Below are 12,464 nucleotides of genomic sequence, written 5' to 3'. Positions count from 1 at the left end.
ATGTTTTTTTTCTAACAATGAGAGAGACTGAATGTGAAAATCTTATAAAAAAAACAAACGTATGTGCTAAATCAATTGCCAGACTAAAGAGCTACTACACAAGGCTGGAATTGACGACAAGACCTTTAGGAAGAAGCTTGGTGAAAAACAGACAATAATTCAGAGAAATACAAGATAACGGCCACAGTGTTGTTAATAACACTGTTGTTTTTTTCAGTAACAAGGAATCTAATTAATTGCTGTTCCTATTGTTGCAATGCCATTGCTGTTACTGAGAATGTGAATTGGCTCGTTATTACAGTTTGGTTGAATGAATAACTGTAATGCTTATCGCTTTTTGATGACGTTCTGCTTGGATGAAGGCAACCTGAGCGCGGGAGCATACTTTTCCTTTGTTTTTATATCCATTTGTGTAATTGCACACACAGGGGTGTGGTAATTGTTAATATGTCTCTGATTTGCACATCAATCATTCTGAGGAGTTAATGTTTGACATTTCTTTATTCAAACAGTCACTCTGCATCACATCTGAGTGTCGCCAAAATATCTATGTAGGAATCTGCATACGTCAGACAGAAGTTAGTGTTAGGCACCGCACATTTTCAGTTCACTTTTGATACACTTCAACTATGCCGTGAAAACGGTCATACGCCAGGTTTTTGTGTGTATGCGCGCTTGATAAATGAGGTCCCAGGTTCATACCCCAGATTTCCATTTGATGCGTAACAGCCGCTGAAAGGTTATCCCACTGTGACCATTTCATTCTAGTCAAAGTGTCAGTTTTCACTAACTTTGGATGGCTTGTGTACAGCACTGAGATGACTCTGTACGCATAGCTTCTATTTATAGCGGATACCACAGTACAGTGAATTGATTTAGCAAAAATCAACTTTTCAGGAAGTCTTGCAGGGACAGAAAATTGTATTTTAAATTGTTCCAATATATTACCATATAATAAAATACTCTGTGTTCAATGCGGGTAATTTTTACACCTTAAAACCTCCTAAATATGATGGTGTTTCCGAAGGTCCAACATCAAATAATTGCTGACCTGACACAGAGACGAAGAAAGCAGTGGAGTGGTTTGCCATAGCTAAACGAGAAATATGTGTGCTAGCTGGCCAAAGTGTTTGTTGCTTTTGTGCTTAAGTTTCCTACAAATACAAACATAAAGTAGTCATTCTTCAAGGCAGAACTTTTGTCTTTTCCAAGTCAAGTCAGTGCCGTCACAGAAGGTTTTGACAGACGGCACAGCAGAGACGTTCCGCAACGTAACCGTTCATTAGCCATTATGCATGCAGTGTAATGAAGTTTGGCAAATAACACTTAAATGACTTGAACAAGGCTTAGGAGAATGGGATGTGGTCAGAAAATGTAGCTCTTTGATTCGAACCAGAGAAAAGCTGACTGTGAGCCCAACAACACAATTCCTTCTGTCAAACGTGTAAATATTATGCTGTGGCGTTGTTTGTCTAACTAAAATTCCTCACAAGATGTCTGCAACCTTGGTTAGCAAGTACAAGAAACACCTGACATCTGTTCTTTCCCACAGAGTATTCTCCACCAAGTTCTGAGTCATGTCTTGCATTATGTCATTCACTCAAATACATTTACTGTATGTTTAATGGGCTCTCCATACCTTTTCAAGTGGGGAAACTTACAAAATCAGCAGAGGATCAACTCACATTTTTCCCACTGTACGTTCTCCACTGGACTGGGGTCACTGCAGAGTATGGTTTTGCGGCCCAAATGTCATCATGTTGCTCATTTGAGTTGTTTCTGAGTTACAGCAGCAAAAGCAATTTAGCTTGCTTGTAAGACCCAGTTGGCAAAATTGTTGTCGGGTGGCTTCTGGTTAGTGAGATGTGAAAAGCAATATGTTGTGTTGGCTTCATTTGAGATCACACAGCCATTTGTTGTGCCTTAGCTGTGGGCCTAGCTGAGCTTTCTGCCCTGCAGGAGTTTGAGGAAGATGTGAGAGACTTCAAACTGATGGTGGATGACACAGACCGACGACTAGGAGCCATCTTCTGTCACGCCTTTGACGATGCTTCTGGATTAGAGCAAGCCTTTAAGGTATTGAAAATAACCCCCCTCTTTTACACGCATCCATGGACGTGCAATCAGGGTAGGAAGGTCACTTGTCATGATAGGAACCCCTACCCCCAAATGACATTAAAATCTATAAAAGGGGCGGTATAGCTCGTTTGGTGGAGTAGCCGTGCCAGCAACTTGAGGGTTCCAGCTTCGATTCCCGCTTTCGCCATCCTAGTCACTGCCGTTGTGTCCTAGGGCAAGACACTTTACCCACCTGCTCCCAGTGCCACCCACACTGGTTTAAATGGAACTTAGATATTGGGTTTCACTATGTAAATCGCTTTGAGTCACAAGAGAAAAGCGCTACATAAATATAATTCACTTCACTTCACAAAAGTTGTCTGTTTAGCGTTTACACTCAGTTTATAGTTGGGTCAGGGAACATGGAAGATTTGCGAATGTCATCTTGTCATGCCTAAATAAAAATAGACCCTGTTTATTTTCAATATGTTTTCCAAAAAGTCACAAAAACAGTTCAAATGTACATACTAAATAAAAGATTAGCTGAGTAAATTTGAATGTTATTCTCATTTTTCACATCCAAATGCTGTTTAGACAATTGCTTTGGCTGCATGTTTTTCACAATTCAGTAGTACAGTAGTACTGTACATGTTTTCATCTATTAGCTCAATTCTGACAGCCGCACAAACACTGTCAAAGTTAACCATTTAGCTTTAGCAGAGATGCTAACAGTCTCTTTCACAGACAATATATAGTGTTGTGCATTCCACTACCATTGCTGACATTCTGATTGTTGTTACATGAAAACACTTGATATGAAGCACACTGCATCTTTTGCAAGACAGCACTTCTATGGCAAATCTGAAAAATGGCTGTTATGAACATTAATAATATTTTTCTATTAGTTTACAATAGAGAAACCTTTCATATATTTAGTTAAACTATTTTGTTTTCCAATGTGAAAGAGCAGTAAATGAATATATATATATATATATATATATATATATATATATATATATATATATATATATATATATACTTAGAATTTGATTTTACTTAATGTCTTTGTACTTTTTTGTCCGTTTTAATAGGAAATGGTCTTCAAATATAATTATTATGGTCTTTAAAAGTATTTAATTTGACTTGTTGAAACCAGCAGAGAACCTGAAACTGTCATCAAGCTCGTTTCTGTATATTTAAAATAGCTTTTTAACATTTACTTAAATAGAAATTACTAAATTTGCACACAAGCCGATCATGAGGGTTCAGCATTCTTATGTGTGTGAATGAAAAAGAGGAACAAGGCATGGCTTACTGCTTGTCTGTTTGCAAAATGTTGGTAAAATAATGTTTGCAGACACATGTTTACACCATGAATTCATCAGGGGTGGGAATTTTCCGTGGATCCACGGAATTCTGTCGATTTTGGCGCCGCCAGTGTACAAAAACTGTCTCTGAAACGCTTGTTTTCTTTTTATGTCATTGAGTTGCTGGAGTGTAGTTCACTTTTACGACACTAGAGGGGGCATTGAACACATCATTACATTAGCAAGCTCTGAAAGTTACGGTGAACTTCGATGTTATTTGTTTAATTGGCTGTGTGCGTCAATACAAAGTGAGTTACTTTATATACACTTTAATATCACCTGCTGTGTGCTTAAAACTATATTGCAACTCATTTATTCAGTGTTATTGTAGTCTAATGGCTGTTTGGCATCAGGTTCACAAGCCAACTGCTCGCTAAATATCATACCCTGATTGGGGCCTGTTTGTAGCATTGGATATGTTTGTTAGCCCCAATTGACAATTTAGAATCATTGTTGTGACGCTATTTACGTTATATTAATCATAACATTACTTAGGGCTCGGATGTCAAAGTCTGTGCATTTATGTAAACTCTGTATACAGTGGCGGAGCTAGACTTTTATCCTTGGGGTGGCCAAGGCTATTTCAGGGGGTCCACAGACTATAACAATGCATTTTTTTCTTGACTTATCAATTGCAATTGGAGTGCCAAATTTTGAAATGTACATACTAAGCACATAGGAGATGAGAGCTATGTATATATAATTTGCAGTTTATTAACAATGCAGAAAATGTAAAAACACAACTTTGCAACAATTTTTCAAGAACTAATAATAATAACAACTATTTTTTACAAAGATGGTGAAAATGCACAAACACATTCATAGTTCTCTCTCTCTCTCTCTCTCTCTCTCTCTCTCTCTCTCTCTATCTCTCTCTCTCTCTCTTTCAGAAAAGGTTTAGAAAAGCATAATCCTTTGGTTATGGTGAGAAGTCACTGAGGTCTGAAGCAATGGTCTGTGCAAAGGCAAACAGAGGCTCCTCATTTAAGAAAGTTGCACTCTTTGGGTTCAGGGACTGCACACCTTGCATGATCTCACAACTTTTATTTGAAAAACGCCTCAAATTATTTCCAGAAGATTGTAGATAGGTAGTGTATGCAAAAATAATTAACCCCCAAAAATTAAGATAACCCAGATAAGTTTAAATATATTTCCATACAATTGTTTCCATCTTCCATATTACTACAGACCTGGAAATGTAGAAATTCAAACTTTCCATACTAGCGTAAGAACCCTGTAACTTAAAATTACTTAAGTGAGCATGTGACTGCTTCTATGCTCTGACCTGGTGATGATGGGCCATGTGCATCACTTTCTCTCTCCTCCTGACTCATCCCAGGATGGGAGCTGCCAGGACTGCAGGCAGACCTGAATCCTGGCTGTTTGTCTGCCTCATCTTTTACTGACCCTGACTTGCTTCTTTTTAAAAAGAGGTCATAAATCTTCTCCCCCTGCCTTTTCATTCTCAACTGACCCTGTGAAAAAATAAGCCAGTCTTGTTAACGTTACTCCTGGCATCACTTACAATCACGCAGTGTTATTAAATCTCCACTTCAAGCCTACAACATGTCAGGGCAAATAAACCACTGTAGACCTAAGTTTAATATTCAGACTTTTCAGTTAGTTGGCAGCAGGCTAACTACCGTGTGAACGTTATGTTACAACAGAGCATGAAACAGCTAGCTGGCTGGCTGATTCTCTGCTAGGTTCATTCCTCTAGAATCATTGGAGAAACATGTAAATATAAATAGCGACCCAAATGAATTAAACGAGACGTTAGCGGCTGTTGGAAGCAAGACGCCATGAGATGTAACGTTAACCTTTGCTTGATGCCGTGGCTCTCTGCTTGTAGAAAAAAAAAACTATCTACAAAAGTTATTTTAAACAGTGACTCAAAAGGACACCACCGTAAAATTTACTTTACGACGAGAAGGTTATCCTTCTTTTTCTTTGTAACTTTGTTGATCTCCGGCTCTCCGGTCTCCAGCAACGATAACCGACTCCAGTTCAAATCTTCCTCTTCTTCAGTGGCGATTCTTCTTCTTCTCCCGTAATGAACGTTGCTCGCAACGCTTTGTGGTACATACCAACTGCTGTACAGGAGGGACTTAGCAGTCAATAGGCTTCACTGATTTAAAAATGCAACTGGCTCCTTCCGACAAGACGTGCGGTGCCACGATATGTCAATCATCTGGGGTGGCACCTGGGGGGTCCAATCAGATTTCAGGGGGGTCCAGTGCTACCCCAGCCTCCCCTCTAGCTCCGCCCCTGTCTGTATACACAGCTAAGTAATGTATATTTAACAGCCCTATTGCATGCTTGTGCCTTTATTTCATTGCATGGTGGTCACTTTAGTTAATTTATAATGATTGTATTTGTTTGTCTAGGAAACCACACACACGCAAATGAACAACTCATGCATGTCTTCAATATACAATTGAACCTGCAAATCTGGACTTGGACAATCTATTATTTCTCCTGCACTCACCTGAACGAATAATTGCTGTCCTGACCCGACACTCTGAAGTGATTTCTAATCCATATTAAACTAGTCATAGTCGTCAATACAGCCGGGGTCATTTATATAATATAATGCCAATGTGTGAAGGCACCAGATTGGTTAGCTCTACTATCAGCTGACAACATCAACCAATGACATTGCCCGTTGTAGGCGTGTGCACGCGTCGTTTGCCGACAATATTTAGTCCCTGATCCTCAATTATTGTGAGCGTTTCTGAACTCATATTCTGTTTGTATTAGTTGTGTTTATCGGCGACTAATCTGGAAAGAAAACAAAGTAGCTCTCAATTAACACGTTTCTTTGTTGACAAAACAGTTTCAGACATCCATCCATCCATCCACTTTCTACCGCTTATTCCCTTTCGGGGTCGCGGGGGGCGCTGGCGCCTATCTCAGCTACAATCGGGCGGAAGGCAGGGTACACCCTGGACAAGTCGCCACCTCATCGCAGGGCCAACACAGATAGACAGACAACATTCACACTCACATTCACACACTAGGGCCAATTTAGTGTTGCCTATCAACCTATCCTCTGGTGCATGTTTCAGACATGGTTAAGCTTATTCAAGATAGAAATGCTTCATTAGCGAAATATATCGATAAGGACGTGAGAAACAATTGGAACTGGGCATGGCTCGATACATCCATCAAACTGAAGGTGAAGATTAACAACAATATCGTAGAAGTAGACGAACTGATCAGCGATTTCATTGCAAAGTGCGATGAACCGGGACATGCTCAGTGCTCATATTGCGAGGACATTGTGAACAATGTATCTCAGGGAAAGGTGGCTCTCTTTGACCACGCGAAATCGGCAAGGCATCTAAGTAAAGTGAGTTTACGGAGAAGTAATTTTTGACTGGGATCTGCTTTCAAGCTGAAGTCAAACACCGTCACAAATGCGGCCTCAAATCAACTATCGATGCCCCCCTACCGCCGACTCGGCTCCTCCCACAGCAATCTACGACAGACGAGTCCATTCAGAGGTACAATACAGGATCTTATGTATTTAAACATTTTTATACTTTGAATTCTGGTTAGTCCCTTTTGTAATATATTGAGTCAAAAACCAGGCGAGGTGATGAAGTTACGTCTCTTTACTGTGGCTTAAGAACAGACACAATCACTTGCGTCTGGTGCACAACCACACGTAAAACGTTGGCCAACCAAAAAATAACCCCAGTACGCTATGGCCGACATTGACCAGGAGATGGCAACAGACAACCACTCTATTACACATTTGTAGGCCTATTTTTGTCTACAATCCAAAAGTTTGCAAGAATTTGATATATGTGTAAACTTGTATACATAAATTTCATCACATGATACATTTTGATGAAAATATTTGCTAATAAATGTGAAATTTTGGTCAGGAGAATATTGTTAGATTTTGACTCAAAATAGCAGGAAATGCATCCTAAAATAACATAGATTTCAAAAATTTTCTGTGGGAGCATGCCCCCAGACCCCCCCTAGCACATAGTGCAATCGGCTGCGCCTGCTAAGCAGCCTTCCGCAAAGCGGTGTTTTAGGATTAAAAAATTTGCAGCTGATTTTGTAAATCTTCATTCCCATCCCTGATTTATAGTTTGCACACTGTGGTATATACTGTAGTTTAGGTGCTCCAATGCCAAACCACTGCATATGACATTAGTAAACACACTCGGAGAAGTGGGGGTGCTTGAGGTAACAAACCCATGTCTCCAAAGTTAAAAGTTAAAGTACCACTGATAGTCACACACACACACACACACACACACACTCGGTGGGTGAAATTACAGTCTGTATTTGAACCATCCTCATGTTCACCCCCTGGGAGGTGAGGGGAGCAGTGAGCAGCAGCGGTGGCCGCGCTCAGGAATCATTTTGGTGATTTAACCCGGAATTCCAATCCTTGATGCTGAGTGCCAAGCAGGGACGTAATGGGTCCCATTTTTATAGTCTTTGGTTTGACTCACATCCTACCGATCTCAGGACACTCTAACCACAAGGCTACTGAGCAGGCAAAAGCCAGCCTTCTTTTTCAAACAACTTCATTAATAACAAACATGGTATTGGTATTACCAAAAGCCAGCTTTTGTGTTTTTTTTGTCAGATGCAAAACTGTTGTTTTGCTGCTTTGAATGAAACAAAAAGAATAAATGAATTAAGAAATGTTTCCGACAATATGGAGGATTATCCATCCATCATCTTCCGCTTATCCGAGGTCGGGTCGCGGGGGCAACAGCCTAAGCAGGGAAACCCAGACCTCCCTCTCCCCAGCCACTTCGTCTAGCTCTTCCCGGGGGATCCCGAGGGGTTCCCAAGCCAGCCGGGAGACATAGTCTTCCCAACGTGTCCTGGGTCTTCCCCGTGGCCTCCTACCGGTTGGACGTGCCCTAAACACCTCCCTAGGGAGGCGTTCGGGTGGCATCCTGACCAGATGCCCGAACCACCTCATCTGGCTCCTCTCGATGTGAAGGAGCAGCGGCTTTACTTTGAGTCCCTCCCGGATGGCAGAGCTTCTCACCCTATCTCTAAGGGAGAGCCCCGCCACACGGCGGAGGAAACTCATTTAGGCCGCTTGTACCCGTGATCTTATCCTTTCGGTCATGACCCAAAGCTCATGACCATAGGTGTGGATGGGAACGTAGATCGACCGGTAAATTGAGAGCTTTGCCTTCCGGCTCAGCTGCTTCTTCACCACAACGGATCGGTACAACGTCCGCATTACTGAAGACGCCGCACCGATCCGCCTGTCGATCTCACGATCCACTCTTCCCTCACTCGTGAACAAGACTCCTAGGTACTTGAACTCCTCCACTTGGGGCAGGGTCTCCTCCCCAACCCGGAGATGGCATTCCACCCTTTTCCGGGCGAGAACCATGGACTCGGACTTGGAGGTGCTGATTCTCATTCCGGTCGCTTCACACTCGGCTGCGAACCGATCCAGCGAGAGCTGAAGATCCCGGTCAGATGAAGCCATCAGGACCACATCATCTGCAAAAAGCAGAGACCTAATCCTGCGGTTACCAAACCGGAACCCCTCAACGCCTTGACTGCGCCTAGAAATTCTGTCCATAAAAGTTATGAACAGAATCGGTGACAAAGGACAGCCTTGGCGGAGTCCAACCCTCACTGGAAATGTGTTCGACTTACTGCCGGCAATGCGGACCAAGCTCTGGCACTGATCGTACAGGGAACGGACTGCCACAATAAGACAGTCCGACACCCCATACTCTCTGAGCACTCCCCACAGGACTTCCCGAGGGACACGGTCGAATGCCTTCTCCAAGTCCACAAAGCACATGTAGACTGGTTGGGCAAACTCCCATGCACCCTCAAGAACCCTGCCGAGAGTATAGAGCAGGTCCACAGTTCCACGACCAGGACGAAAACCACACTGTTCCTCCTGAATCCGAGGTTCGACTATCCGACGTAGCCTCCTCTCCAGTACACCTGAATAAACCTTACCGGGAAGGCTGAGGAGTGTGATCCCACGATAGTTGGAACACACCCTCCGGTCCCCCTTCTTAAAGAGAGGAACCACCACCCCGGTCTGCCAATCCAGAGGTACCGCCCCCGATGTCCACGCGATGCTGCAAATTCTTGTCAACCAAGACAGCCCCACAGCATCCAGAGCCTTAAGGAACTCCGGGCGGATCTCGTCCACCCCTGGGGCCTTGCCACCGAGGAGCTTTTTAACTACCTCAGCGACCTCAGCCCCAGAAATAGGAGAGTCCACCACAGATTCCCCAGGCACTGCTTCCTCATAGGAAGACGTGTTGGTGGGATTGAGGAGGTATTCAAAGTATTCCTTCCACCTATCCACAACATCCGCAGTTGAGGTCAGCAGAACACCATCCGCACCATACACGGTGTTGATAGTGCACTGTTTCCCCTTCCTGAGGCGGCGGATGGTGGTCCAGAATCGCTTCGAAGCCGTCCGGAAGTCGTTTTCCATGGCTTCCCCGAACTCCTCCCTTGTCCGAGTTTTTGCCTCCGCGACCGCTGAAGCTGCACACCGCTTGGCCTGTCGGTACCTGTCCACTGCCTCCGGAGTCCTATGAGCCAAAAGGACCCGATAGGACTCCTTCTTCAGCTTGACGGCATCCCTCACCGCTGGTGTCCACCAAGGGGTTTTAGGATTTCCGCCCCGACAGGCACCAACTACCTTGCGGCCACAGCTCCGATCTGCCGCCTCGACAATAGAGGTGCGGAACATTGTCCACTCGGACTCAATGTCCAGCACCTCCCTCGTGACATGTTCAAAGTTCTTCCGGAGGTGGGAATTTAAACTTTGTCTGACAGGAGACTCTGCCAGACATTCCCAGCAGACCCTCACAATGCGTTTGGGCCTCCCAGGTCTGTCCGGCATCCTCCCCCACCATCGCAGCCAACTCACCACCAGGTGGTGATCGGTAGAAAGCTCCGCCCGTCTCTTCACCCGAGTGTCCAAAACATAAGGCCGCAAATCCGATGACACAACTACAAAGTCGATCATGGAACTGCGGCCTATGGTGTCCTGGTGCCAAGTGCACATATGGACACCCTTATGTTTGAACATGGTGTTTGTTATGGACAAACCGTGACGAGCACAAAAGTCCAATAACAAAACACCACTCGGGTTCAGATCCGGGCGGCCATTCTTCCCAATCACGCCTCTCCAGGTTTCACTGTCGTTGCCAACGTGAGCGTTGAAGTCTCCCAGTAGGACAAGGGAATCACCCGGGGGAGCACTTTCCAGTACTCCCTCGAGTGTTCCCAAAAAGGGTGGGTACTCTGAACTGCTGTTTGGTGCATAAGCACAAACAACAGTCAGGACCCGTCCCCCCACCCGAAGGCGGAGGGAGGCTACCCTTTCGTCCACCGGGTTGAACTCCAACGTACAGGCTTTGAGCCGGGGGCAAACAAGAATTGCCACCCCACCCCGTCGCCTCTCACTGCCGGCAACACCAGAGTGGAAGAGGGTCCAATCCCTCTCGAGAGAAGTGGTTCCAGAGCCCTTGCTGTGCGTCGAAGTGAGTCCGACTATATCCAGCCGGAATTTCTAGACTTCGCGCACTAGCTCAGGCTCTTTCCCCCCCAGTGACGTGACGTTCCACGTCCCAAGAGCTAGCTTCTGTAGCCGAGGATCGGACCGCCAAGTGCCCTGCTTTCGGCTGCCGCCCAGCTCACATTGCACCCGACCTCTATGGCCCCTGCTATGGGTGGTGAGCCCATTGGAGGGCTGACCAACGTTGCCTCTTCGGGCTGTGCCCGGCCGGGCCCCATGGAGGATTATATAAATCCAAAATCAAATACTTCCCTAAAATGGACTTTTACTATAGCATTATCAAACTTTTTATGAAAGGGAATTACTCCCTTCTTTTGTTGGTATTATGAACAATCTGTACTAACAACGTTTAAAGCATCTGAATTTAAGTTAAACAAAATTCCAAAGGCATTTATCCTGGTGTAAAGGTCACCAGGAAAGTCTCTTTTCCGTGCTTGCAGGTTCTGGATATGTTTGGTGGCTTGCTGGAGCGCCCCGTGGTAGCACAAGATGCGTTGGACAGATACCCTCACTTAGTGAACATGTTTGGCAAGGATCTAGACTGCTGCAAAGACCTCTACTTCAGACATATTAAGACTGCAAATGAACTGGGTGAGTTTTGTGACAGTCGTGTTTTTGCACGGCAAGAATGAAACTAAAATTAGTTCCAAATCTAGTTTTTATGTATTCTCCTACAATAATACTTTAAGTTGGTGTACATATATAGAAATGTTTGGAGGATTATTTTACTACAGCAAAGATGGTCCTGGCTCTTTGTTGTTGTAGTCCATAAATACACTTATGACCAGAGAAAATCATTGACCATGGACTCTAGTGCGATCGCTGCTCCATATGAGATGCAGTCATCCATCGCACATGTAACTTCTTCTCTGGCCTTGATTTAGAGGAATAATGTCTATCCTAATTAACAATACACTTTTGTTCTGTCAGTGACATTGTGGTAAACCTATGTGTAACAATAATCCTCTAGTCAGTAAGAATATGCCAGATGTTGCTGGACGGCTGAGATGGGCCCAGGAGTTGCAGCTGCGAATCCAAACATCCTTCTCCAAATTGAGACACCTCTCCTACCCGTGAGTATACTTTCTCGCCTCAAGGATAAAAGCTAAAAAAACATACAATATAAACACTGTACGTACACAAATATGGAGTCTCACCACTTTGAGCTTATAAATTATTCAAACATCTCAATGACTCCTAAATCTTTTTTTCCTTATCAAGACATTTGAATATGTTTGTGTTGAAGGTTTTAGCAGCCCATACACAGGTCACGAATGTTTCTGAATCAATGGACAAAAATCCAAATATCCATCATTTAAGTATGTTATAAAAAATAATACAGGCGGTTATAATATGTGGAAGTAGCGTGGACACACACAAAGCAAAATCAGGCAGGAGAGGCGAAACCATGCTAATGCTTAAGTTCGCTTGAGTATGAAGTAGTAAAACAGCACAAGAATAAGTGTTTTTTACACTTCAACAGA

General features: G+C 43.8%; 1 protein-coding gene across 1 annotated transcript in view; it reads left to right on the top strand.

Moving 5' to 3' along the window:
• dnah9 (dynein, axonemal, heavy chain 9) overlaps window positions 1-12,057 on the top strand; it is a 41,158-nt gene extending 29,101 nt beyond the window's left edge. The window contains exons 8-10 of the mRNA XM_061908638.1: window positions 1,960-2,076; window positions 11,421-11,571; window positions 11,951-12,057. Coding sequence (XP_061764622.1) covers window positions 1,960-2,076; window positions 11,421-11,571; window positions 11,951-12,057 — 375 coding nt within the window. The remainder of the gene's footprint in view (window positions 1-1,959; window positions 2,077-11,420; window positions 11,572-11,950) is intronic.
• Window positions 12,058-12,464: the final 407 nt, after the last annotated feature.

The sequence above is a fragment of the Nerophis ophidion genome, linkage group LG08 (assembly GCF_033978795.1).
Source record: "Nerophis ophidion isolate RoL-2023_Sa linkage group LG08, RoL_Noph_v1.0, whole genome shotgun sequence".
Taxonomy (NCBI): domain Eukaryota; kingdom Metazoa; phylum Chordata; class Actinopteri; order Syngnathiformes; family Syngnathidae; genus Nerophis; species Nerophis ophidion.
Note: the sequence above shows the minus strand (reverse complement) of the source record. Positions and strands in the feature narration are given on the sequence as shown.